The sequence below is a fragment of the Taeniopygia guttata genome, chromosome 4 (genome assembly GCF_048771995.1).
Source record: "Taeniopygia guttata chromosome 4, bTaeGut7.mat, whole genome shotgun sequence".
Lineage (NCBI taxonomy): Eukaryota > Metazoa > Chordata > Aves > Passeriformes > Estrildidae > Taeniopygia > Taeniopygia guttata.
The window spans coordinates 51,422,615-51,450,257 of NC_133028.1; the positions used below are offsets into that span (position 1 = coordinate 51,422,615).

General features: G+C 40.9%; 1 protein-coding gene across 3 annotated transcripts; it reads left to right on the forward strand.

The window, feature by feature from the left end:
* On the forward strand, positions 1–27,643 carry HPGDS (hematopoietic prostaglandin D synthase). 3 transcript variants are annotated; one of them, XM_030271713.4, is made up of 6 exons: positions 1–132; positions 12,322–12,462; positions 22,477–22,569; positions 23,740–23,849; positions 26,505–26,603; positions 27,288–27,643. In XM_030271713.4, the coding sequence occupies exons 1-6, from the start codon at positions 6–8 to the stop codon at positions 27,450–27,452; spliced, it is 735 nt and encodes a 244-aa protein (XP_030127573.4). In that variant the 5' UTR covers positions 1–5; the 3' UTR covers positions 27,453–27,643. The 3 variants fall into 3 exon arrangements, with proteins under 3 accessions (XP_030127573.4, XP_002193515.4, XP_072784688.1); XM_002193479.7 differs by having other exon boundaries at positions 15–132; positions 12,319–12,462; XM_072928587.1 differs by lacking the exon at positions 1–132 and adding an exon at positions 10,772–10,865 and having other exon boundaries at positions 12,319–12,462.

Sequence of the window (27,643 nt, forward strand, 5' to 3'; positions counted from 1 at the left end):
GAGTCATGCAGGCGGTCATGGGAGGGGGTGGTTTCCGTATTAATAGCCCGTGCCCGAGAAGCACAGCCTCTTCGGGGTCGGCGCTCGGAGGGACTCCGGCGCAGCAGGAGGGACCGCGCACCGCCGCACCGAGTGAGTTCTGCTTCGGCTCTGCCGCCCGCCTCCTCTCTCCCCTCGCTTCTCTCATCCTGCTCTGCCCTCCCTAGGCTACCGCTACAGCGGCTGTGGGCGAGGTCAGGCTGTCCAGTTATGCTGCGTGTAGAGCACGTCCTGAGAGTGTTTGATTTTCAGTGATTCGTTCGGTTTATTCAGCCTGGTGCTACCGGCAGAGAGGAGCGCTCTGTAGAGAGGAGCGCACTACGCGGTGGCTGCGAGTGTAACTCAAGCACCCCACCTATGCCTTCTCTGCTGCTTGCAGACATCCTTCAACTCTGCCTGCTGCACTTAGGACATCTGTACGACCACGTGCAACGCTAAAACCAGACTTCACTCCAAATTGTGAGCTGCTTTGCCAGAGGCAAACAGGCTGATCACTGGCTTGTTGTAGAACCAAGCCCCTGTTCCTCGTCCTTGCTCAGTCAGTGCTGAGCTACTTCAATAATCAGGCTACGTGTCAGGTACTTGCCAAGAAATCAAAGTGAGGAGGCTCTGGGAATTCTGCAGAGTTTTCAATAAGTGAAAACTTATTTCAAACCAATATTCCATTAGAGGTAGAGGCTGACTAAAATGCCTTCACTTACATAACCAAGCTAAATCTAGGGTAATGTCAGAGAAATTAGATTAATTTTAAGCAGCACCAACCAGTTATTCTAGGTCATTGTTGTGCACTGTTCTGTTCATTTTTCAAGTTCCTGTGTTCTAAAGCAATGGATTAACATACTCTGGTCTTAATTCCCACAGTCATTGTATAGAGTAACAATCTCTTGCATCTGACTCCACTTACTCAATTTTTCTCCTTATCAAAGTTGAAGGTTTTTTGTTATTTGTTTTTTTTTTTTTTTACTTCAAAATGATACTCTAAATAGTCATTGAGGATTTTTTTTTCTTTCATTCTAACTGCTGTCATTTTCCTATATACATAATCCTCCCACACACATTTCCTCTGTTAAAAGCAGTCTGTTGTTCCCTGTTCATTTCAGACTATCCAAGCAAACAAAACGTAGCTATAAAAGTATCTTTCCTGGGCTTCTGTACTCCTTACAACTGTTTGTAAACACAAGTACTTTTATACTAAAACTTGCAACATTTGTAAAAAAAAAAAAGACACAGAGGTCTTTTTTAAGTTTACTTTTGTTCATTCTTTTGTTTTATTTAATCCAAAACAGAATCCACCTCTCCGTAAAAATGTGCACATTGTGTAAATTACTCCTTGCTGCAGACACACACATGCCCAGGCACACAGTCAAATCTATTTGTATAGAAATAAGACTGAAGCTCTCTAACTTTTAAACTGAAAATATACACAAAGTAATTCTTAGAAGAGTTCTGGGTTCCTGCACGAGCAAGCATGTTAGCCAGTGCAGCATGCTCCTGTGCCACTGCCCAACATGCTCTGCTGCTCTAGGCTATTATGTTTGCTCATAACATTTCTCATTAATGTCTGTCCCACCTTCTCCTGAGCAGCTGGAAAGCAGAAGCATTGACTCTACTGCTCATTTTCAAAATATCCTTGATCAAAATCTCACCAGAAAGTAATTACACTGCCTAGGAGCCACTGATGAGGCTGGCATTGGGCTAGCAGGGGGCACAGAAAGCTATGCTTATTCACACCTGTCATATCATATATTCTGCAAATCTCAAACAGGTGATTTTTTTTACCCTTTTTACAGTTAGTCCTAGAAGTGTGAGGAAAAAATAAGAGGGAAAAAATTAGCCAAATCCCACATATACATTTCGAAGTGCCACTACTTTGAAGAACCTTGTTTAATCTCAAGGCAATCTGCTAAAACTCCCAGAAAACAAGCTACAATGAACTGAGGAAAAAACTGAAACACCAACTTTTGAATCTCTTTAGAAGTAACTAAAAATATTGCTGGAATGACTTAGTAAAGAATAAGCATGAGATGGAGAGAAAACAAGGACATTCAGTGATACCAGGCAAAGTGTACTATGCTTTGTATTTGTAGCAGATGCAAAGAGGGAAGGCAAACAAAGGTTTAAGCTGTCTCACAGGCTTAGTTTAGTTGATGTGTGACAAAAGGTTTCCATGAGAAACTGGCAGCAAACTGCGTCTCAGAAAGTACTTTCTACTGAAGTGTAGGAACACACAGGTTAGGGTTTTACATATCGAGCACTTTGTGACTGTCTCCAACTGCAAATTTCTCACTTGTGGCCAAATTTGGGTGGTCCCCAGGCTTCTGGCTATGTGTTGCTCAGAACTGTAAGTCTACACTTGGCACTGCTGTTCCTCTCAAGGAGACTGGCAGTGCTCCTCAGGCTCACTCTGGCTAAGAAAAGAATTTCAAAATATCTGAAAATACTTGAGATCTGTGCCCCAGCCCACTGTACTGGTGCCTCCTGGGCACGGTGGTCTGTGCCAGGCACTGCAGGGCAGAGCAGGAGGGCAGCAGGAATTTGTGACCAGGACATGGAGTAGGTGGTACTGGAGAATTCAGCAAAGTGAATAAAAACCTTTCCCAGTCAAATCTGTACCTGCTACAGGGGTCATATACAGTGCTTAAAAACCGATCTAATTCTTTCTTGCCTATAATTTTGGGGTGTTTTTAGTAAATTATACAGTAGATTGACCATATACAACAGGTCAAGAGCAAAGTAGTTTAGACAAGCAGGGGAAAGGATTTGGTGCTTGTACTCCTTGCACTTACACACACACTCACTCCCACACATGGCTGGGATAGAAAAAAAGACCACTTTTTCACATCCAAGGAAAGATGTTAGGTGACCAAAACAGTTGTTTTACAAATTTTTCTGCTGGACAGGCTTAAGAGGTCAGAAAATGGATATGATTCATCCTGGCAAAAAGCAGCTGCCTCTGGAGAGCCAACTGAAAAATACAGAGCTACGCTGCTCACAACTGAGCTCTGAGCTTTGTAAGAATATTATGAGGTCATGCTGATTCATCTGAAGAGTGCAGAGAGAGATGCAAGGCATGAATTTTACAGCAATGACATGGAGTTGGCAAACATTAAGATTATTTAGGCTTTTGTTCTACCACAAAATGCTTCTGGGAATTCTTGAAACATCTGATGTAGAAATAAAAGACTTAAGTAGTTTTTTCCTGAGAAAGGATCCTAACCACTGCTTTGCCTGCATCTTTCCCGAGATATCTTGCAATTTTATTTACCAGTATTTCTTGGTCTTGAATGTGCAATTTATTAATCCAAAAGTGGCTGCACAAAACAATTTCAAAAGTTGTCTACATAAAACTGAGACCAAGGTGATGCAAATCCAAAGCTTGAGAATCAGAGAGAAAGCAAAGTCACCACAGATGCTCAGGCCCTAAAGGGAAGGGTGTGGCAAGCCAGGCAGACTGAGAATGTGCTGCTGAGGCGGCTGAGCAAAGCTCTGTCCATCACCATTCCCTGCCCCCTCAATTTTGCTGACATGTGAGAGCTCTCTCATTCACTTCAGTTCAAATAAACAGGGTGAACTTCAGATATTTTAATTAATTATGATCAGCTTGATTGCATTTACCTGAGGGACAATCACAAACTAGCTCAGGGAAACCCAGTGAGGTCTGGCATTCTCCTTCAACAAGTCTTGAGAGTGGACACCCATTCATTGCCCATTCATACTGGACTCCAACTTAAAAAAAAAAAAACAAACAACCTTTCATATCTTTCTTATCTTCTTCTTTCACTGATACATTGTGGTTATTTTTCTTAAAAAAAAAAAAATCAGCAAAAAACCACGTGTTTTTTTTTTTCCTGTGTTCTTGAAGGATTTTTTTGAATTCTGAATTTCCACATCAGCAAATCAAGCCTGAAGCTTCCTTGGAGAGATAATTGCTTTAAGGTCTCCTACAGCTACTTTCTTTTTAAAGCCCTCATATTGATAAATCAGGCTTTGCTCAGACAGTAGAGTTTTACTCATCAGGTCACTTGAAATAGTTATAACTACTAGTGCTACTCAATACTCTAACAGTAATACCTTAAAACCACTTCTCATTTTAGGATGCTGATTTCCCCCACAGGTCACAAATAAGCAACACAGCAGGTGCATGCACATACAAAATCCTTCTAAAAAAGAATTTAAATCTGTATTATGCTCTAAGTGATCCAGGTATCTAAACTTGAAAATCATGCTAAGAAGTATCCATTATAGCTGGAATTTGTTATTTCAAAACTCAACCCTACATAAAATTCCATAAACACTTACTTCAGATGATTTGTGTATTAAAGAGAAAAGGGTGCACTTTTTTTCTCTTTTTTTCCTGAGGTCCAGATTGCTATCTTGCTAAGAAATATAAGCTATCAATTTCATATGTTTATTTTCTATAACTGGACCAGAGTGGGAAAAGAGACCATCAATTTTCAGAAAGAGAGCATATATCAGACTGAGAGCTGACAGCAAATAGAATTACTTAGAGTTTTTAATTTTATTTTCTGTCAAAACAGACTGCTGTGAAAATCTTCCATTGGAAGACTTGCAGTCTTCCATCAATCTGCCAATATTCTCTAATCCTTCCAAAAGGATGGGCAGAAAATGTCTTATTCTCTTTGCTATAATAATAGCAAATATATAATATAATAATATAGCAAATATATAATAGCAAATATATAATATAATAATTCTGTTTTCCCCATCTTTTGTGGAAAAAAAAAAAACAAAAGAAAACTATTAAGTCAGTACTATTCTTGGTTTTCAAAGGCTGAAAAATATCTCTTAATTCTGTAATATTTTTTTAATTCAAGGTAAAAAAAAAATTGAAGACATTCCAGCAGCAACCAATTTGATCAGTAACTAGGAGGAGAGCAGCAGCACGCCCACAGGCAGGGCAAGGCTGCTTCTCAGATGGTTTCTGTCTTTTCAGCACTGCTCAAACAGGATAATGTAAACAATTACGCCTTTCCCCAAAACTTTCTGTTAATGTTGGTTAAATAATAAAGGAAGAAAAACTGCACATGGAAATTTTTTATCTTTCCTACATGGTGCAGTTTATAAAGTCACAGCTGTGGAAGCTTTTCTTTACTTGACTTTTACAGTAACTATTTTAGTCTTGTCTCTCTGGTTCCTTCCTCTGAAATGTGCAAATTTAAACAAATAAAGGGAAAAGACTCACTTGGACAGTTAAAACATCATTTTAAAACTGAGGAGAGAGAAAGCTGCTTTAATGCTCAGCCCTCCAGTCACAAGGACAATAAGCAAAGATGGGCAGAATTGAACTTACTATTCCTAATGTTTCTCAGGTGAAACCAGACAGACTAAGTCTATTTCCTGGTTCAAGATTTTTCTTTGTACTCCATAAGTAGCACCACTCTCCTCAAGCCCAAAGGAACAGAACCAAAAATCCATGCTTCATACTTGGAGAAGTCAGGTCACTCCTGAAACAACAGCCTAAGAAAGATTGCTCCTTTAATGTGCAAAGGTTCTTTTGTCTGTATATACAGAGATCCAGCCAGCTTCTTACCTTTCCTTTTCTAACTTGAGTATCCTAGCTGACATGAGCACTGTTTGGCCCTGTCACTGGGAGTAAGGAAGGCAAAGAAGAGTCCTCCCTCAGAAATACCAGTGTTACTATCAATGGGAAACATTTGGCTGACACTAATTTTAAGACTTCAGACTGCACATGTGGCAGAAATAGATGAGTAAATAAAAACTGGGGGAAATCATTTCAGTGCCCCAATCCACCCCTGTAGGGCATCCAAATAGGTTGTTCGATTTGGGTCTGCTTCAAAACTTACTTGATTTTCAGGCTAACTGTGCAGAAAAATGTCGTAAAGAAACAGTAAATGTTTTGAAAACAGCACTAGAAAAAAAAAAAAAACAAACCAGAAAAAAGTCCACAAATCTTCTCACCTTTGGATAGAATAGTGCTTAGAGAGGACACAAACTTCAATTCACACGTCATAAAGCAAGATTATTCTTGCCAGAGAGATACCTGTAGGCTTACGTGAGTAAAAACTGATTTCTTGTTATACTTTCATCCTAAAAAATAATGAAAATGGAATATATAATGACCTCCAGCAACCCAAGCACTCTGAACTGTTACAAAAGCTTAATCTTATAATAAAATTAAGAGGTGTCCATTGTCTGAGTCATCATTCCTGAATCATTGTCTTGTTCTGGTTGCAATTCAAGAGAGGACAATGACATATTGCAGACAAAGACCTGCAGCTTCCCCTTTCTGTGGCAGGCCCATGGCCAGGGCACAGCATTGTGTCAGGCACTAACTGTGGTGCTTTTCGTAAGCAACTCCTAAATTAATGAAGAACCCTCCTGCTGACTGAATATAAACACAGTGCAGTGCATCATCTTTTCCAAGCACACAGTTCAAGTACAAACTTTTAGCAACACCCGGATGAACCTTACCTCAAACCCTACTGGTCTTGCTTGCTGGAGGGAGCAGCTGGGCTCTTTTATATACTCTAATGTTAATGCAAGCTTCAGGCTAGAGAGCCCTTAATTTCTTGCAGCACAAAGAACAGTTAAAGGGGACTTTGCACCACAAGCCCTTTGTCAGACTTTGGATGCATGTGAACACATAGCTCAGCTTAGCTGGTTTTTCCCCCTCTTTACCCCCAGCTCAGAGAAAGCTCTCCTCCGACTGTCATCTCAAGTACCAACAACCCTGTACAGGAAATTGTAGTTATGTGCTGCCTTATTTCAAAAAATTTTCTCTGAATTCACACATCGAATACCTGCCATTGTCGCCTTCCGCTGCAAAGGAATCATGGAGGGAGTCTTTTGAACAGATTTCTCGGCATAAATAAAGCACAAGCCCGGGAAATATCATATCTGACAACTGTTTTATCGATAAAGAGAGATGTGTTGCTACCAAAGGTGGATAGAAAAGGGAACAGATAGGCAAGGCAGACCACATGGCTGAGGCAGGGCAAGCAGAACAGCAGGGAGAAGGTGAGCAGGGGCAGAATGAGCCAAATCCCCAGAGGAGCTGGAAATGGAGACAGCGGGCCCTGGTTATGGCGCAGTTAACTGTGGTTGTGTGCCAAGGCTCCTCCCGTGATCCCATCCAGCACTGGCTTGTCAGGGACAACTTTCCCAGGCAGCAGCAGTGTCACCACGTGCAGCCCAGTGGTGGGAGCTTTCTGTCCCCTGACTGCCTGCCAGGAGAAGTCTCCCCACAGCCAGAGCTCCCTGCCATTTTCCAAAGGCCTTATCCACGCAGAGCCCCTGAAATGGCAGTGGCCTCTGCCCCCCTCACGTGCCCCAGGTACCTCCTGCACGTCGCACGCATTAAAGCTCCGCAGTAATTTTCCATTCCATGTCAAAAAATGGATTTGTAGTATAAAACCTGGACAATATTGAGGCATACTGCCAGGCAAAGTCCTGCCAGAGCTTCCCCCCATTTGCTGAGGGTGTTGTTTGCTTAAAGACTCTAAAACACAGGCAGTCTCTGTTGAGGCATAAACAAAAGTTAATTGGTTCCTCACATGCATCCAGGAATTCATCCAGGAATGCATTCATATGCATTCGGTGCCTGTTACCAGCCTGAAGAATATTTTCTTGTATTACCTTGAGGGCTGGATCTTTCAAAAGAGAGATGAGACACTGTTCCACTAGAGAGCCCAACAGTTTTGGTGCTTTATTTTGCTGAGGCTGGGCATGCAGGACCAAACAGCAGCTTGCAGAGGCTGCATGCTCTAGGTACACACATGAAAATCAGCCTGAGCACTATTCAATCTGCCAGTACTTTTTCTCCTCTGCCTTACTGCTGTCTGAAACTCAGTATTTCAGTCCCCAGAAAATGCTGATTTCTTTCTGGGCTCCATTTTCTAACTCTAATCTTGCTTGAAGTTTTCAAATCGTTTGCTCGGTCCTGATTCAACTGGAATAAAAGCATCCCAAGTTCATCAGGAAGTACAGCATCTCCATAAAGCCACAAACAGTTTAAAATAATTTAAAATCTGTGATAAAATTTTTAGACACTTGTATCTCCAGCATGATTTTTTGACCCATGAGTAAAATGGCGGATGCCAACTTTACACATATTTGACATTCTCTCAGATTTCCTGTTTGAGTTTGTCACTGAGTGGCTCCAAGTTGAGTTTAATCATGAGATCCATTAATCCTCTGTTTAAAGGTATGTTAAAGCCAGTTAAGCTGGCTTTCAAAAAGTCACGGAGGAAAGCTGGAAAATCGGCTAAGCAGGTCAACAACTTTAAAGTATTAAAGCTAATTTAATAGTAAACTTAAAGCTGTTGAGTTCATGGCTTTGAAAGCTGTATGCAATGAAACTGGGACTGAAGTGTCAGGAAAACCCACAAATGCTAGAGGTTATGTCCAAAAAGGAGACGGGATTCCTGCAACTTTATTCTAACAAAGGGAGAGATTCCACTGGGGCACATGCCCATGGGATTTTCCCTCCAAAAGCTTCAGAAGGCAAAGACTCCTTTTATCCCAAACTCCCAGCTTCATGTTGCCCTCTTCCTTTCCCTGCTGGCTGAGGCACTAGGAAGGTGCAGCTTTCCTGAACCACCTACCACATATCCCCCATTGAACCTACTATTTTGCCCCAGATTTCAGAAGTGCAGGCTGTGCAGACCCTTGTCTGTTCCAGCAGCCAAGCTGCCTGGGCTCTGCAACCAACCTGCAGCCCAGAGCTGGTAGAGGCATTAATACCCATTTCAATGACAGTAACTCCCACACCTTCACCCATCAGATTGTTTGTGAAGATGTGAGCTTTCCTCTCAGAAGTGCTGGCAGTGTAACAGGACAGGGCAGGTGTGCAGGGCTGTCCCAGTCACGTATTCATCAGAACAGAAATTGGAAAAAATACTGCTTAGGTGGCAGGGTTATTGGTGGAAGGTAAATCACCCTCTCCTGCTTTTAGATACACCTGGCTTTGCAATGAACTCACCTGAACAGATTTAATAGCATTAAGAAGGTGGCTAAATGCCTGCAAGTCTGGGCACTGAGGTCCACTCACCACTACCATCTTTCAGTATTTTTAAGCCATGACTAACCTAAAAAAAGAGAAACAATGTTAAATAGTTTTAAAGATTTGTCTGCTCTCCATCTCCAAAAAGTCCCCAACATCTTCACCCCAAAAACCAATTCAAAGATGCCAAATAGATATTTTACCCCTAGAAATGACACTTTTCAGTAATTCAGGATGGTTTAAATGGTTTTAATTTGTTCCTCATGATCTCCTTCATTATAAAACACAGTGGGGAAATGAGGGAAGGGAGGGCAAAGAAAAACCCTAACAGCTTACTTTGTATGTTTGGCAAAAAGCTGTTCTGAACACAACCATTTCTTTAATTTAGAAACTTATCTATAATTGTTTAGGAAGCACTACTCCTGACATTTCACAGTAAATATAAATAAAAAATAAAACATACAAATATTTACAAAAACATGCTTACAGTAAAACTATAAAGGCTTTTAAAATGTCAAGTATTTTTGGTAAACTCCTTGTGGAGTTGGTTTTAGTTTTGTTTTTATTTTTGTTCATGGATGGAAAAAAAAGCTTATAAGTGCATCACAGCTACAAATACTTGATTACTCCTTATGGTGTGTTCATTAGAAATTTGTTTAGCTTTGCTTTAGACAACTCAAACAATAGCTTCCGCTGCTTTCTCGACAGACCAAACTATTCCACTGTCTATCACAGCAGGCAGAGAGACTTGCCATTCATCAGTCAAAATTCCCAATTCTTTACATCACTTCACTACTCTTGACTGGACATGCCTTTGTGTACAGAGAGCTCCCAGTATAAGAATGAGGCTCTTCCAACACCCTCACCCACCAGAATGTTCAGGCCTCAGCCATCTCCAGCCCTCTCTATGTAGGTGTCTACTCCCTCAGGACTTAAAAATCTACTATTTTATATGATATAAAAACATATATACTATTTTTATGCACCTTAAAAATCTACTATTCTTATGCTTTTAAATGCCTTCCAGCTGCCACCAACTATTTGCTAACACAGGGCTGAATGGGCTAGAGGCAGCCAGGAAACGGGAGCCACGTGTGAGTGGTGTAGCAAGTCCAGGGCACTGGGACTGCTACAGGTGTTTATGAAAAAAACTCTATGGACACTCCTAAAGGAGGGAAACAGAATTATACTAAATCAGTCTAAATCAGTAGCATTTGCTTGTGTCTAAAACCCTGAAAATTTACACTCAAGGTTTGGGTTTTTTTCCCTTTGGCTCCTGAATCACTGTCATGAATCTCAGATAACACACGCTCTTTTAAAAATGCCATTCCTAGCTCTCGAATGATGACACCAAATCAGAAACAAGGAAAAAAGGGAAGAAAATCCTGCTATGATTTCATTCCTCTCTTCTTACATTAACTATCGAGACACATAACCCAAATTCATAGTATACAATAGTATATAGTTATGTATGCCATAGAGTGTACCAAGTAATAATTCTGGATAGAAAATTTGAAATGGAGTAACCAAGCCCTGCCACTTACCTAAAACTTGCTTGAAAAAGCTGAGTTTGTCAAAATTTCTCTCCTTAGAGAAAGAAGTGCTTGCAGCTGTAACTTGTGAGCTGGTTTGCCAAGCAGCAGACAAACAGGTTTTCCCTTGATTAACACATCTAAGAAAAGTAATCACATCCTTATGCAACTCATTTCACCTGGAGCTTTACACTGTGCAAAGGAGTACACTTGACTTAATTGTAATAAAATCTGTTTGGAAGCACTTGTAGCTATCTCCATTGGTAATTTTCCAGCTCTATTCCTGCTTCTCTGCTAGTCCATCTGACATGGTAAGTCTCCATTCACTAATAAAGTGAATCTCCATTCACTAATAATTAACTTCTGAGCCTGCTATGTGCTGTAGGGCAGCAGATAACTTTTACAATTAATTAAGCAGTCTCTAATGTGCTCATTTGCTATTTCTTTTTTTTTGTTTGGGTTTTCTTTTTGCTTTTGGTCCTCTGAAGACAGAAGGTACATGTTTTGATTTTAGATGAACAAATGGCAAAAGCACTTTTCTCTTTTCAGTGTGAGTTGAGTGTAATCTTTTCTGTTTCTGAGTGAAGACTTCTCCGTCTAAAGCAAAAGCTGATGATGTATCTCCTCAAGCACAAGTTTTCAAGGCAAGATAACTAAACAAGGGGTTGTTCTATTGTGAGATTATGTGGTAGCACTTGCAAAAAAAAAGAAAGAAAGAGTTCTCTTTCTGTTCTAGTGCAGATGATCTGTGTTCCAGGCTTTCTTACAAACACTCTTGAATGTGATGCATATGAAAGAATGGTAAATGCAATGTCTGCCTCAAGGCAAAAATGAGAAAGGGTTTTGCTTTGGGTGAGGAGGCAGGTGGTTGTTTTACTATCCTTTCCCCAGAATGTTCAAATCTCAGCTGAGCTCTCTTATTAAAGTGCTATGTGTAAATTCTTACTATGGTTTAAAGGAACCTTATCTGTTCACTTTTCCAGTACCATCCTTGCTATACAATCAAACTCTCAAATACTTTCTTTTGTCGCCTGTTCCCTGGAAAACAAGAGCTGTAAAGTGACTCCTAACTAGAACTGAAAGGAAAAAAATAAATTGAATGAAAACTTAATAATTTCAAGATTTCTTTTGGCTTCTGTACAAAACCTGAAAATTCAGTGATGCTTTTCTCAAAACAACACTGTAGCCTGGTTTCCATACCAAATTTTTCTTCTAAAATAATGTTGGGCAATTGCTTATATAAATTCGGTAATAATTGATGCAAAAAATCACAAGAGTTTGGCAATTATCATGATTTAGTCTTGGATGAAGGTCTCCATAAGCAGTAGGGGCTGAGCAGGGCAGGCCTGAACAGAATTGCTGGTCCAGATAACTACCTTCTGGTACAGAAGAATATATCTGGAAAAAAAACCAAAACCAAAGATCACTCCATAGATGGCCTGAGTTTGGAATCACAAGATAAATAAATGGAAGTTAAAAGTTCCTATTACATCTGAAAAAAAAAAATCAAGCCAGCTTTCTAGAGTCACACAAGGAGGAACTACAGGTTCAGCTGTCTTTGTCCACGTCTGCGTGAGCTGTGGCTGACAAATGAGGAACAAGAAGGTGTGAGCAATGCAACAACTGCAAAGTGCAATGCACCAGGGCTTGGTGTAATATTTCCTCTGCATTGTACAAGCATGTCTGTCAAAACCAAGCAGAGAGAGTGGTTTTGTCAAAAAGGAGTTGAGTTAACTCTGTAAAGCAGCTCTGTCTCCCTCCCAGCAGGGTCCAGCATGCCACAGTACAAGCTCACCTACTTCAACCTGCGGGGGCGAGCAGAGATCAGCCGCTACCTGTTTGCCTATTCGGGCAAGAAGTATGAAGACCACAGGATAGAAGCAGCAGACTGGCCCAAAATCAAGCCAAGTGAGTAGCACGGGTTCTTATAGCCAAAGCTCCGCTAGAAATGCTGACAAAAAGAGAAGCAGTTGAAGAGGTACCTCTATGTTTTGTGAGCAGAAATACGCTTAACTGCTGGCTTTAGTTAAGGCTGTGCGAGTTTTAAGGTGAGACAGCCAAAATGTCATTGCTGATGCTTTCACAGGAGAGCAGATCCAAATGTTCAGACAATCTGAGATGCCTAACCTCCTGTCATACAGCTGGGCTTTTACTCCTTATCAGTTCAGTACAGCTTTTGTGTACCTAAAGATAACCAAATGAGTGCTGATCTCAGCTTCTCTGCTTAATTTCATCTCAAAGACCACTCTTCAGCATTCACTCTGGTTTTAGAAAGCCAAATTGGAGAGAAGGGTCAGGAAAGACACTCCTTTGCAACCTGAAAGGTCTTCACAGAGGAAAAGTGATGAGAAAACAAAGTCAGTTGATATAGCAAATTAAAAAACCAAAAGGATCAAAAGAGGTATGAGAAAATGATTGTGCCTAAGAATAAGCCCTACCTACCCTTCAGGCTATTGTACTCATTTCATGTCTTTTAGTTTAAATAACATCTTTTCAGCTTTTAAAAGTATTTCTTATTTCTGTTCATTAGATTAGCCTTAGTTCAAGTGAAAAAGATCTTGAATTTAAAGACTCTGGGTAGGAGATCAATGTCTTCATTTCAAGGATTAGGCTTGTGTTTGGCTACATGGGCCAAATACTTTTCACATCCAGAATGAAGAATAGTAGCTTTAGTTTGGGAACAGGCACAACTGATTCACAAGGTGACTTCTATTAATGAAGCAATGTTTCTTGATAAGCTTTCACATAATTTAATAAGCCCAGCCAGCAAGCTACCAAATTTTTCTAGGGTGCAAATTTTGTAAGTTTGGTCTTCCCTGTTCGCAGTGACTAGAATGATAAACACTCAAACACAGCTGTAATCCAAGCTGAAACCTTCAGTAGTGCTCAAGCCTAGAAAACACTGGGAAAAATCCACAAAGAGGAATCAGAAGCAGTAGAACAGGAATATTTTCAGCTAGGGATGACTGACTTTGGAAACCTTTTCATTATGATGGGTTAAGCCAGCTGACCACGTGGTATAGCTTATTTCTCTTTCACTGCGGTTCTCAGGAAGCAGGGTAGAAACCAAAGGTGAGATTAAGAATTCAGATGACCTGATGTAAGCTCTACAAAGGCTTTTCATACTTAATTACACACATATTCACATGTATGCACACTCACTTCTGTCCCAAAACGAAGTTAAGAGTATAAGGAAAGTATATTTTTATGTGGCATTTTCTATACTGATGAAGTAAGACAAATTAAAAAGACAAAGCATAATTAGTCACTTAAAGGGTGCAGAGGCATTCACATTCTAGAACAAGATGTTCTAACAGCAGATCTATCATGCAAGGTGAAAGCATTGAATCATTCTTTGAATATTGTTGATGAAATAGTGATGCAATGTTTTTACCTTGTATGGTAGATACAAGAAAGCAGCGCAAGACACAATGTAGGAAAGTTCTTCCTATGCTTTTCTTCAGTGCTTGTTCCACAAACCTCCCAGTGGAGCTTTATGTGTACAGGATGTGCGTACAGTAAATGTGCAGCTGCAGTGCCATTACCACAAAAACACTCGGAGTAGAGGCACCCTAGAAATCCTGAGCTACACCCTTTGTAACTCTATCTGCTGCATTAACAAATGCTACCAAAACCATTAACCTTTGGGCACTTTTGTTTCTCTTTCTGTGCTCTGAAAAGTTTCCTGGCAGGCTTACCGAGGGTTAATTAGCATTTTTTAATTTTCTCTGCATAATGGCATTTCACAGCAGCCTCTATAACTGAGCCCCAGATGAAATTCCATGGCAGATAAGAAGTTTAGTAAAATTTGGGAGCTGCTGCTCTAAGATTTGTGAAGTCATCTGTGCAAAATTCTTACTGGTCTAAGAGTTCTTTGAATTTCAGGCATCTGTAGACACCCAGTTCAGTCTGGGAGGAGCAGCAATGCATCTGCTAATTGACCAGGAAAACATACACCTACACAGAAATAGTTTGGTGCATATCTGAAAGTGTTGTTACATCTTTTGGCAGCAGGCTAAACCTTTACTCTTCAAATCTCCCTGAACCCTAGCTCTAGCCCCAAAGCAATCTGCCACCATTGACATGAACACTGCAGACAACAAGCAATTGAGAGGTTTGCTAATTAAAACAAGAATAAAGGTTTCTTACATGCATAAAAATGTAACGATGCTTAAGGAAATAGTAATCAGGTGATCTCCAGACAATCTCCTCTCTCCTTTATGAGTCGTTTCTCATGGTTACTCACAATATTTCCAGACAAAATGTTCTCCCACAGCGAAATCATTCAGAAAAACACTGAATCAAAGGTAGCGACAAAGATTTGGAACAAACAGCCTTAAGTGTTCAACCAGTATCCAGTGCCCCAGTCTGCCCTAGGGTTCCTATAAACCCTGACTTTTCAGGCTGTGACTCAGCACAATAAATGGTTGTCTCCTGGAGAAGGAGTAGGTTTGTACAGGTTTTGTGTGCCTTCACACGGTAATTGTTGCATACAGCACTTGCCCTATGGTAAACAAGCCTTGCATTCTCTGCTATCCTGAGTTTTCAAAATGTGCCCTCCACAGAGACACAGTTTGATGAGGAAAAAGCACTGAGTAACAGGATTCTTGCCTGAAAAGTTAAACTACTGCTGTGTTCAAAACTAAATGTGAAATGAGGAAATCCATCCAACACTACATACACAGGTAGTTCACTCTGCTGAGAATTCTTCTGCACAACTCTCATTTGTATCTGTATTCAGATCCTTCATGTAAAGTTTTTTTTTTTCTCCTCCTATTTTTCCTGAGCTGTGTCTACCTTAAAAAGAAGAGAAATAAAAGTAGCAGTTTCCAGTCAGTCTCATCCTGGTGAAAATGGTAAAGGGCATTACAGCTGCTTTTGATGCAACAGCAGTTAAAGTAATGCAATTTAGTATGCAGTTCATTTTGTAGCTTTCAAAAATCAGTAAAATTGGCCAAATTAATTGAACTAATTAAATTTTATATGTTGAGGTGAGATTAAAAAATATCAGACAAATTGCTGTGCACCCTTGCATTTATCACATTTGCCTTTACCCACTTGCCTGTGAAAGATCTGGAGCTAGTTTTGACTGCAGTCTGCAAATACAACGTGATGTCCCTCTTCAAAAAAAAGCTTCAAATATGATGAAGCAAGATAAAAAAATACTTAGGGAAGAAGCTCGGACAAGAGAACATTTAATGTTTCTTGAGCTAATAAGGAACCAATTGAAAAATTCAGGTTTGTCCAAGATCACAAGGAGTCAGGAATCTGAGTGAGATCTGCGAGGATAGGTTTGCTTTGTCAGTTTTCTCAAAATTGAAGTAAGGTTTTGCAAGAAATACCAAGCTATCCCAATCATCATACTGTATAAACCAGGAAATACTGACATTATTCTGAGGAAAAGACTTAGTTCTGTAAAACTGATGGGAAAACAGAAAATCTGTGCATAAAGATCAGAGTGAAGAAAGCCCATTTAGAAAGCAGACTGGAAGTGCAGCAAGTTTAAATTTTGACCTGAACTGAAGAGTGTGGTGGGGTTTGTTGGGGTTTTTTTAGCATTTTTCATGTGGCTGCCACCAATAAGCTGCAATCCTAACATACCTTCTGGCAAATAAATAAGTCCATCTTCCTGGAAATACTGTCCCACTTGATTTTGTTTACACCTTATGGTGCTTTTGTTGTGTTTGAAAGGATGGCCTATTCTAACATAAGAACTTCTGCTATTTGGCTTATATACTCTGAAATTAACATTTCAATAACTCAACATTTATTTTTTTCCCTTCTGACACTAAGCAGATCATCTCTGGCAAATTTTCCAACTGATGATTCTGGGCAAGGACTGCAGTTTAGAATATAAACACATTTAAAGAAGCCAGTGTACAAGTATTAGCATTGTCCTGCTTGAGCACAGGATTTAAAAAATCAGACAAATATCAAGCAGCAGCTTTCCCTAGCACTTCACCATATGTAAGTCAATAATTATTTTAACAAGTAAACAAACTCATTCTTTACATTTCTTTTTGAACACACTCTGACTTGACCATGCCCCCATTTAAAGGGCAGTCAATTCAAGATCTACAATGGGCTCATACAAGATCTGTACTCCCACACAGTGGACTCCTCACAGAAAGTATCTTTGCACTGACATGTCATGATACAGCACAAAATCCACTGTAATGTTGAACTAAATTACCACCACCTTAAATGTCAGGCTGGCAGGCAGCAACACCTTTTGATCAGTGCCTCTTTCAAGCAATTTGAAGCAATGGCAATAACAGACTATCATTACAGCAAAGGATGCTTCTCCTGCGCTGATAGCCATAAACATCCCATAAACCGTTTAGGATGTAGAATGGTGCTTGAAAGGTCCTTAGGAAACCTGACAGACTAATGGCTCTGAAAATACTCCCAATATAACAGATAAATCTTGAGAAGCTCCTGACACCAGACAAAAATTCCTCAGGGAAGCAGTTGCTTTGCTTCCTGAGTGACTTTCTGCTATGTAGCTCCACTTAAATGTGTTCATAGCTATCTCTGGGTAAAAAGTAGGGCTTGGCAAGAACTTCAAAGAGAGTATGAGTTGTAATAAAACTGGACCTGGGCTGAGATTCAATCACAGCAGCCTCCTCATCATCCCTTTCTAGAAGATTCAGATTCTAGGTACCTTCAGCTCTGGGCCTACAATTTCCCAAGTGCCTTGTTCCTCTGCCACTGTTAAAAAAATACATATTTAATTTATTCCTTATTGGACGATGCAAAGTATTTATTTGTTTCTCATGATCCAATTTAAATATGAATGGAGAAGAAAAGCAGTCATGGTCAGTTTTCAAGGCAAAGGAGAACTTCTTTTGACAAAGATATTGCAGTAAGAAACAGATCTGTGACATTTATGTGCCCCCATATTTGACTAATCCAGCTGCCTTATTATGGAACTAATCTAAGCTTGATTGGCAAACGATTAATTATTCATCTTTTGAGCAATAATCAAGCACTTAAATGCAGGCTGTATTGCATCAGATCCATAGACAATTTCAACATGGGCAGGATGAGTCATGGGCAGGTCAGCTCGGTAGAAATGGGGGAACATGTTGGAAGGACAGAACAGAAATGAGGAGAAGGATAATGGAAAAGTTAAGAGCAGTGAAAATGGAAGAGGTAAGGGCAGGAGAAGGTTAAGAACTGTATCTGCACAGGGGAGAGGAGCAGTGAGAAGCACTGCAGCACCAGTAGCTGACCAGCCTAGGTGCCAGGATTGGACAAAACTATGCTCAGCTCTGTTGTGTTTCTCCACCCTTCCCTGACAGAGAAACAGTCCCACAGGAGCACCGTCCACTGGGTCATGGCCAGGAGGAGCTTGTGTTCAAAGGGAAGGCCTGAACACCAGGGAGAGCCTACAGGCATGGCAGCATGCCAGCAGTCATCACAGCCCTTAGGGGCTTGATGGAGTGGAAATTAATTAAATTGAGGTTCTTGCTTTTAACACACATCATCTCCCCTGCTCAGCATCCAACAGAGACTTGTATAAACACCACAGTTCTTGTCACCAAGGCCAACCAAAATTAAAGTAGCATGAAAATGAATGAAACAAATTCCTAAACACTGTACAGATACTTTAGTGACATCTTCCTAAAATGAGAAGAGAGATTGCAGATCAGTCTGAGGACTTGTCTTCTGTCAAGTTTTTCTTCATGGCAATTGCAGACTGTGCAGATTTCATTCCAGCAGGTGATGCAAAAAGACAGTAAATAACCAACATAATATGAAAAGCAAGAACCTGCTGATAAAAGTTCAATTTAAGAAAGAGTAGAGGTTTAGTTATTCAAAAAGGAGGCCTTTGAAAAACCCTTTTCCTCTTTCAGTCTAAAATTGTAACTCAAGCATTCACTACGCTTTGTACTTCAGATGAGCAGCAAAGCAAGGAGGAACTAAACAGGAAAGGTCATATTTTGTGCATGCCTGAGAAGTGACACTGTTTGCATGGTGACAGCAGTAGATTTTCCTGCTTTTCCTTCTCAAAATGCATTTACTCAAGTGGGAGTTGGAAGCACTGTAAGACAACATTGTTTTGAAAAACATGGAAAGCACATCCATATGGATACACAAGGGTTTAAACTGACATAAGTACCAAGCAGCCCCCAAAACAACCAGGGCGAGAGAAAAGTCAGCAAAGTGACACTCCTGTCCTTGCAGCCTGCAAACATCTCTCACACAGCAGCTTTTCACTTGCTACTCATCTTAAGTAGCAGCCTGGCAGGAGCCACCCTACCTGCTCTGCTTATTTGCAGCAACATAAACCACGCCTTTCACCAAAACTGAGAAAGCTTCAGCAGCTTTAGTACCATGCTTATGCACATGGGGCATTTGGGCATCTCCTCGAACAGGTCAATGAGCAGAATTGGGCCAAAAGCACTACAGGAAGTCAAAGCAATCCACAGAAGCCCATGTTCCTGAGTCTAAGGGTAATATTAAATCTTACCTCTGCTTAAATCCATGTGCAGAGAGGTTTTTGGTTTGTTTGGAGCCCCTGAGAATATGGTCTAAGTGTGGTTTCTGCAACTGGCAAAGTTTCTAGAGGCCACATGGAGGTCATCTGTCAAACCCCAGCCTTACCTCCAGCAATCAAAACAGTGTCCATCCAGTGTGAAAGCTCCTCACATCCTCCCTTAGGATGAGCTTGTGACAAAAATCCACCCTCCTCTTCTCCAGATGGAGAAGAAAGACTCCAGGTTTCACAGAAAATGCTTTCATCCTCATAACAGCCAAACTCAGACATACAAAAAAATCTTCTGGGAAAACTGTTATTCTAAATGACAAAAGCAGAAAGATACTTTACAGCAGGTTCCAAAAAGTTTTGGTCATTACATGAATTTTAGACAATAACATTTCCAAGGCAAAGATTATTTTTTCCTCAATTTTTTCCAGACTGAAAACACAGCTTTGTGAGCCATTATACCTTCTCCTCAGATATGGAGGAGATATACAATAAGTATTTCCTGCCCTTGACTAGTCTTTGTTATTTTCTTCTGCTGTAAAACAGCCTGAATATTTGCTGTACTTCATGGTGCTCAAGAATAGCCTGCCCTGCACCCAAGAAGAAACAACAGATTTTTTTAAATTATCTGCACAAGACATGTGTACTTTCTTCAAACCTCTTAGAATTACACTCATTTATAACTTATTAACTCAATCAACAAAATTATATACATGTAGTCTGTCAGCGGGATAAAAAATCAAGTCTGCTCTCATTGATTAATTTTATAATTTTATTAACATTCATGCAATTGTGGGTACACAAAACAAAGCTTTGTATATTTTCAATTGCAAACTCAGTTTCTCTTTCAGAAAAGAATAACCAGGTCCTCAAGAAAGTAGCTCAGCACTGAGGATGATGACATTTGTAGACATTATTCATGTTCTCAAGGAATGAATAGCAACTCCTTGGAATTCAGAAATTACCAGATTTCTGAGAAACAGAACATGAGAACTGACTCTGACACCATTATCCATGTTCCTTAAATGTTCAGAAGGGTCCTTCCCTCCTTTAGTAGTAATCAAGGGCTCTTTAAAAAAAAAAATTAAAAGCCCATAACAAACTGGCTTTAATTTTTCTTGTAGCGACCCACAAAGTGAAACACCAGTCAGAGCTGGGATTTCTAGATGACTTCTCCTGTATGTAAACACAGCAGCAAACATATCTGTGGGTTTCTAGATGAAGCAATCCCAGTTTCACAGTTTCCCAACCTGAGCAGTGAGTGACAGAGTGTTTTGACAGCTATTGCTACAGACTGGTTTAGTCATATTGACCCTGCCAGACCTGCATCACCCCACAGCATTCCTACTGGGTCCTCCAAAAGAGGCTGCTTAACTCCTTCATGGGGGGAGCTATTACCCCTGTTCTGGCTGCACTTTTGCAGTTTGTTGTTGTGAGGATTGCTGTACATCCCTGTGCGGTCTGGGGGCACATGGAGCAGGCTGCCGGCTGACCACACTGGCACATCCAGCAGTCACACCTGCTCTCATCCCCTCTGCTTGTGCTGGCCTGAAAGATGTGCTTTACATAAGCAAACACTGTTACACACCTCTGCTGTTTTGAAGCAGTGATGCTCAGGGCCCTGTGCACCGCTACTCCAGAGCGCAGAACCAAGGCTCTTCTCATTTTCATAGCCAGAGAGCTTTCCTGTGAAACATTCAGGCGGTACAACTTGTCATCTCTCAGGGATTCACAATGAAACAAAACATGGACTTGCCAGGGCCTTGCTGCTCTCTGGATAATAAACATGGGAAGTCTTCTGTGCAACAAGTTTATTGATTCAGTAACAAGCAGCAGAGCCTGCTTTCTCCTGGGGTACAGCAGCTAATGCTCATTGAACTCTCTTGTTTCTGCTATTCATCAGCATCCAGATTCATACTGAATTCCCAGTGTGCTAAAACTTAAGGAAATAAAAAGATGTCGTGAGTACTGTGTTCAGATGCAGGGGGGAAAAAGCAAAGAGAAAAAAGGCACAGAGGAGAGTGGATGGATGTCTTGTGCAACTGCAAAATTCATGTTGCAGAACAAGACGTAACATCTAGGAGCCAGTAGCTAATGTGATTCACATACTGCATGTTAAACCACAGAGCAGTGTTCATCATTTATGAGGCTGCCTTGCTAAACAGTTACAAATGCATAAGATTTCACTATTGTCCACTTTTCATGAAGAACTAAAAATCCTCATGGCAAAGAGGATTTTCATTCCAGCTGCCCTGTAAAGACAGTTCTCCTGGGTTTGAAAGCACTTTGCATGCTTCCAATAGCCAATTTTCTCACTTCTCCACTACCACCTTTGTACATCACAACATAGTCTTAAAATGGATATAAATCTTCATTATATAAAGTGTAATGCAGATGAAAATTGGGTACAAAGCTATGATCAGTACTTGCAGTCATGTATTTTGAAACAGCATCCTTGGAAATGCAGAGATTTACAGTTCCCTCAGTGAACAGCACCAGATTCCCACAGACAGATTCTCACTGCCCTAAACATGAATGTTTTCCCCAGCTTAAGCTTTGCTCCAAGGTTCCAGTTCCATTGCATATCACACCAGCAGCTTCTCCAAAACACAGCAAAAAACAGCAGTCCAAGTTTCCACATAACTACAAAATTAATAACAGAAAAATTAGACTGATTTCTTCTCTCAAACTCTCTTACAGATATATCCATGATACCTGCTTAGTTTGACTTTCCCTATACTTAAAATCTGGAGGCTTCTTCCCCATAACTGGCAGAATTTTTTTTTTTTTTTAATGCAAGCCACATCAGGTGAATTTGAATATATTTTTAGGATTTGTAGTTCAGTGTGAAAGATATATTTGTCTCAGGGATGACTGTCGAGTGAAACGCCTTGTCATGATGTAAATTCTGAAATGTAGATGCTTCTCTGAATCAGTGCTTCTGAATTTCAAACAATAAATGCAAAATGCCTTGTGTATGCCTAATCTCTGGTTTCATGCTCCAGCTGCATTCTGCAGATTATGAAATCTTCAGTAAATCTTTACTTAACCTTGGCAGTCACTTTCCTGGGCAGGATAGAGAAGGAAAAACTAATATTCCCCTGAAAAGTTTCCCTATATAAAGAATTCTGTACATATAGGAGCATATTCGGCTTCTGCAGCACGAAGCCAGGAAATAGGAAACGCAAAGCCTGGTTTCTGTGCTGTAGTTGCCTTCATGCAGTGCAATCTGATTACATCCTTACCCCTACCTTTTTTTACCCTTTTTTATTTTTAGTCCATGCATTTCTGCACAGAAGCAGTGTGAAACTGTTAAGTGCTATAAAAATGCGCATCCTCTGAGTGGTAAAACTACAGCTGTCACAGACTCCCCCTGTTAATGGCTATGATTTAACTTGTGGTTTTTTTTCTTTTTTACTTTGTGCTCCAAGCTATCCCATTTGGCAAACTCCCTATTCTGGAAGTAGATGGAGTTATCATTCACCAGAGCCTGGCGATGGCAAGATACCTTGCCAGAGAAGCAGGTAATAAATCTTTGACTATTTTCTTTCTCTCTTCTGAGCTCACACTTAATATTCAGGTAAAACTACAGTAGAAACAGAAACAAACCAATGGCTTGGCAAGCCTAACCTTGGATAAGTCAATACCAGCATGACAAAAATGAAACCAGTGCCTGGGGTTTGAGCTGACTTCTCCAGCCAGTACATTTTATCCACCTGTCCCTGCATGACAGAAAGCACATACCTGTGGTTTCCCTAAGGCTGCTGGGGCAGTTTTCCCTAAAGCTCAGCTTTGACCTGCCAGGCTAACCAGAGAGGTGGCCAGGAGGAAGAGGTTTTGGAAGCATTAGAGATTATCACAGCATGCAGAGAACTCTGAAGCAGATTTAGGCATCAGTTCTGGGCTAGCAGAGAGATTAGAGGAGATGTTGACATCACTTGCATCTTTAAATACTTACATGCCTGTGGAAGTACACAACCAGTTAGATAAAATTATATGAGACTTAGTAATGCAAGTAATCAAATAGAGTGGTCAGGCTTTGCTTTAGGTCAACGAGCTGTCATTGAACACCATCTGCAAAATTGCTCTGGCTGAATGCAGATGTGCTCATGGCATGCTGGACATCAGCAAATTGAAGAGGTGGGCAGGGAAGCAAGTACTATCCTGCTTTTTTTACACTGTGAGGAAATGGATGCAGCCTGCCTTTCAAAATCTCTCCCATTTTCTAACTGAGGAAGGAAGCAGAAGTTCATAGCATTATTCTTCAAGGCACTAACACAACACATTTTCAAGCATGTATTTAATACTCTGTTCCTGCCCATTTCCTCCAGGAAAGATTTTATACAGCCTACTCCTTGCAAGAGAGGAGAATGGGGAAAGCCCACTGAAAAGCCCACTGATGAAAAGCAGTGGGAAAGCATGCCTGCCACCCTAGATTCCTCCCTTCCTGGCTCCTGTAGGGAGGTTGATCTGGAGCCATGCTCCTTTTGCAGTCTGAAGTTAAGATTTTTTTTTTTTTTAATTGATTTGTACCAGTGACAATGGCTTGGGATCTGGAGCACATTCTGACCATGATGGGCTCTTCCCAGAATTAGTTGTGCTACTAATTTAAACTTCACAGAGTTTACCTTTGGGGCATCAAAAATTCCTGCTGATGCTGTCTCTAACATCCCTTCTATGCTTGCTTCCCGCAGGCCTGGCAGGCCAGACACCTGTGGAACAGGCTTTAGCTGATGCCATTGTGGACACCATCGATGATTTCATGACGCTGTTCCCTTGGGCAGAGAAAAACCAGGACGTGAGAGTAAGCCAATCACTAAATTAAACAAAGATAGCATCTAAGGCATGATCCTGTATCTGAGCATCTGCTCTGGAGATACTGATGGGTGTCAGCCACTGGGTTCATCTCCTCAACCCAGCAAAGCTGAGCTGGTGGAACCCTGTGGTTCTTCCTTGAGGCTGATCCCACCTCTTCCTTCACCAGGTTGTTTTCACCCTTGGTAGAAACTCTGAGGCCTTCATGAGCTGCCCCTCACTAGTTCAGCTTGAACCAAGGATGTGCCTACACCAAACTGCTCTTCAGAAGTGCAAAGACAGGACAGGACACTTCCACCCCAGCTAGTGCTGTGGAATGCCTCTCTCTTGTCACAAGGAGCCTGTGCTCAAATCTTTCTGCCAACTCAATAAGATAAAATAGCCTCATCCCATCCTTTAGTGTTTCTGCATTTTGATTTCTTCCAGGTGTTCAGTATCAATGTCCAATAACATCAGCTGCCAGGGATGACTGCTTGTCAGGACAGCAGGCACTGCTAATCAGGGCAGGGAGCACAGTCCTCACTGTGCTTTTCAGATGTCACAGCCCAACTTGGTCATCTGCAGTGCTTCTGACACCAGGCTATGGTGCCATGGTTACTTTAACACACCAGTCACAGGCTTGTCCTACAGCATATGGGCTTCTTTTGGCATCAGGACAGTGCATTTCACCAGAATCCCAAAAGCAAGCACACAGATCAGTTGCTGGGGGAAGAAGGCAATGAATGATTTCACTCCAGCATTACAAAGGCTCTGCACAGCTCTGACCCGAGCAGTTAACCTTACTCTTAGGGAAGTGGAGGTGCAACAACTGCTCTCACCATAAACTGCCAGTGCAGCCACCTTCCATCTATTCAAAGGCAACGTTTCAGATCATTTAGGGTATCTTATTGTAGAGGCCACAGAGTAAAAAATGGTGTCCCAAATCCATAATAAATAAAGAAACATTATGAAAGTGCTCTGAAATCTTGCAGGGGAAAATCTGAAATGTGGAAGTTTAGTACTTAAAAGTGTGAATTACATACATTTCCTAGTGATTTCCTTAAGTTTCCTAGTTTGGGAGGGTAAGTTGACTCATGAGTTTTAATCATTTCAGAAGAGCCACGCTCCTGCTGATATACTATTGGGAAGCTCCTGTTGTAACCCCCACATGCACCCGAGCACTTTTCCAAAAAAGACTCAGATTTTGTCACCAGTGATTAATTTAAACGGGAAGAGCTGGCAGCCAACCCATATGTGCCAATCTGCACGTATGCATGCTAAATTATGCGCTGGGGCCAAGGTTGGTCAGGAATCCCACTTTCCCACGCTCCCAGCATTGTCCTTCCTCCCTCTTTCCTCCTGGACCCGCTGCCACCACCTTGTGGTCGAAGTGGCGTCTCACGGTCCCACCATACCAGATTTAAATCATTTACAGGCACTGAAGGCAAAACACCTCCCCAGGCCTGAGCAGTGCTCACAGGAACACACACCCGAGGAATGGTGAGAGGATGTGTTACACCACAATCACACAAAAGCTTGGGGTTTTCTTTGCAGGGTAAAACGGTGGGGAGGGGATAATTTACTAAAAAGAAAGTAAATACTACAACCCAGGGTACAGATACAAGATTTCTGGTCTGCAAACTCCCGGCTGATATTTGCAGTCACCTCATCCAGTTACTTAACAAAGCTGTTAACAAAGCAGAAACTGTCAAATCTTCAATCATGTCTGTAGAAACACTGATTTGATTTCAGCCTGCATTTAGGTTTCTGTCTCTTCTAATTTTCTTTTTTCACATTAACCTCAGTTAAAGCTGTAGAAATTATTCCATTCCTGTACACCAGTGCTTATTTACCCAAGCCTGAGCGTGTTCCTCCAAAATTAGGCCAAGCACAATAACTGCAAAAACTGTGCCATGTGGGTTGACCGGATGATCACAGCACTCTGCAGTCTTTCCATGCAGGTGAGAAGAGAAAATCAGAAGCAGCCTTAAGACTTTCTGCTACGGGGAGCAGCTGTAGAGAACCACCGCCATAACCTCATGCTTCAGCCATTAACATACAAACACTAAGGCCTGAGCCTTTTGATCATCATTTAAAAACACATTTTAGCCACCTCGCATCTTACTGCTGTGGAGACAAAAAAGCAAAATAACATGAACGTTAATGTTGGAAGATTAATCAACCCCACCAAAAAAGCTCAAAGCTCAAGTTCCATGTCTCCCATAAGAAGGGTTGATAAGCAAAGATAACTGACCAGCATCTGACTGACAGCATGGAAAGGGATTCTTGACATCTGGAGACTCTGCACAGTAGAAAAGATGACATTCAGAAGAGCCCTCCAAAAATTGCTATGAGACATTAGGAGTCTATCTTGTAGTTGGATTCTTCCCAAATGTATGGCTGAGCTCCTGCCTTACCATGGCTGTGTGCTTTTTCTGTTAGCACAGAAAATGGAGCAGCATCACCACAGACATCACATCAGCATCAAGGAGCACTCAGGTGTTCATTAAGGGAGGAATTGGCTTTAAGTCGTAGTTCAGCAAACTATAAATGCCATGTTTTGGCATCTAACCCTAATCTTTTTCATATTTCAGCTTTTTCATAAAAAAGAAAACCTCAAAAATTCAGTTTTGCTGACTGAATCTCTGTTTTGCTCTTCCAACAGAAGAAAGCATTTGATGATATCCTCACCAACAAAGCACCTGAGCTACTGAAAGATTTGGATACTTTCTTAGGGGACAAGAAGTGGCTGGTAGGGAATTCTGTAAGTACAATTTTTGTTTCTCCCATTCCCATAGGTTGCCAGAAAAATCAAGTAATGAACTATTGCTGAATTTCTGGATTTCATGTCAGGCCATGAAGGAACTCTCCCCAAGGAACTCTACCCACACTTTGAGCCCTTTATTCTTACCAATACACAACTGGTCACTCAACTGCAAAGTGAAAATTATTTTCCACAATATTAGAAAAGTTAGGCAAACCAGGACTAGGATCTGCATTTTCTAAAGCAGTTTGTAAGTATGTTGACACAAAACATTTTAAAATGCTTTTGCACTTGTGAACACAAATTAATGACTACACAGAATCCTGTTTATCATTACTGACTTATTTTTAAGGCAATATGAAAACAGACTCTATATAAACATAGTACCCTTTTTACCCCAAACTGTTTTCTGCAGCACAGTTTCAGCAGGAAAGACTAATATTGTAGCACAATTAATATTTGTAGCCAGGACTTGATTTGAACCAATATTTACTGAAGTCAAGCTTTGCATTGCAACCTAACTACTAGCCCTGTAATGCTGGGGCTGTAATGGGCTTTAAAAGAACCCCAACCCCAAAATGAAAGCTTAAAACAGATAAATTTAGAATTTTTTGAGAATATTAGTAATCCTGGCTTTTGAGATTACCAGCTAAAATTTACTGCTTTCTGTCCCATTTCCACTAGGTAACGTGGGCTGATTTCTACTGGGATGTGTGCAGTACAACACTTCTGTCCTGTAAGCCTGACCTGGCAGACAAATACCCCAGGCTTTTGGCTCTCAGGGAGAGAGTGCAAGCACTGCCAGCTATTGCAGCCTGGATCCAGAAAAGGCCGAAGAGTGTAATGTAGATCAGCTGCTCAGAGAAACAAATTCTTGTTTAGTTTTCAATATGACAAGCATCCTAAGTTATTAACTTCTGAATAATTTAAATTAACTTCAGATGACTATGCTGTATCAAGTCAAAATATAGTATTTGTATCCACTTGCAAGAGAATCTAAAACATCGATTTAGTAGAGTAATAAATATTGATTCACAGAA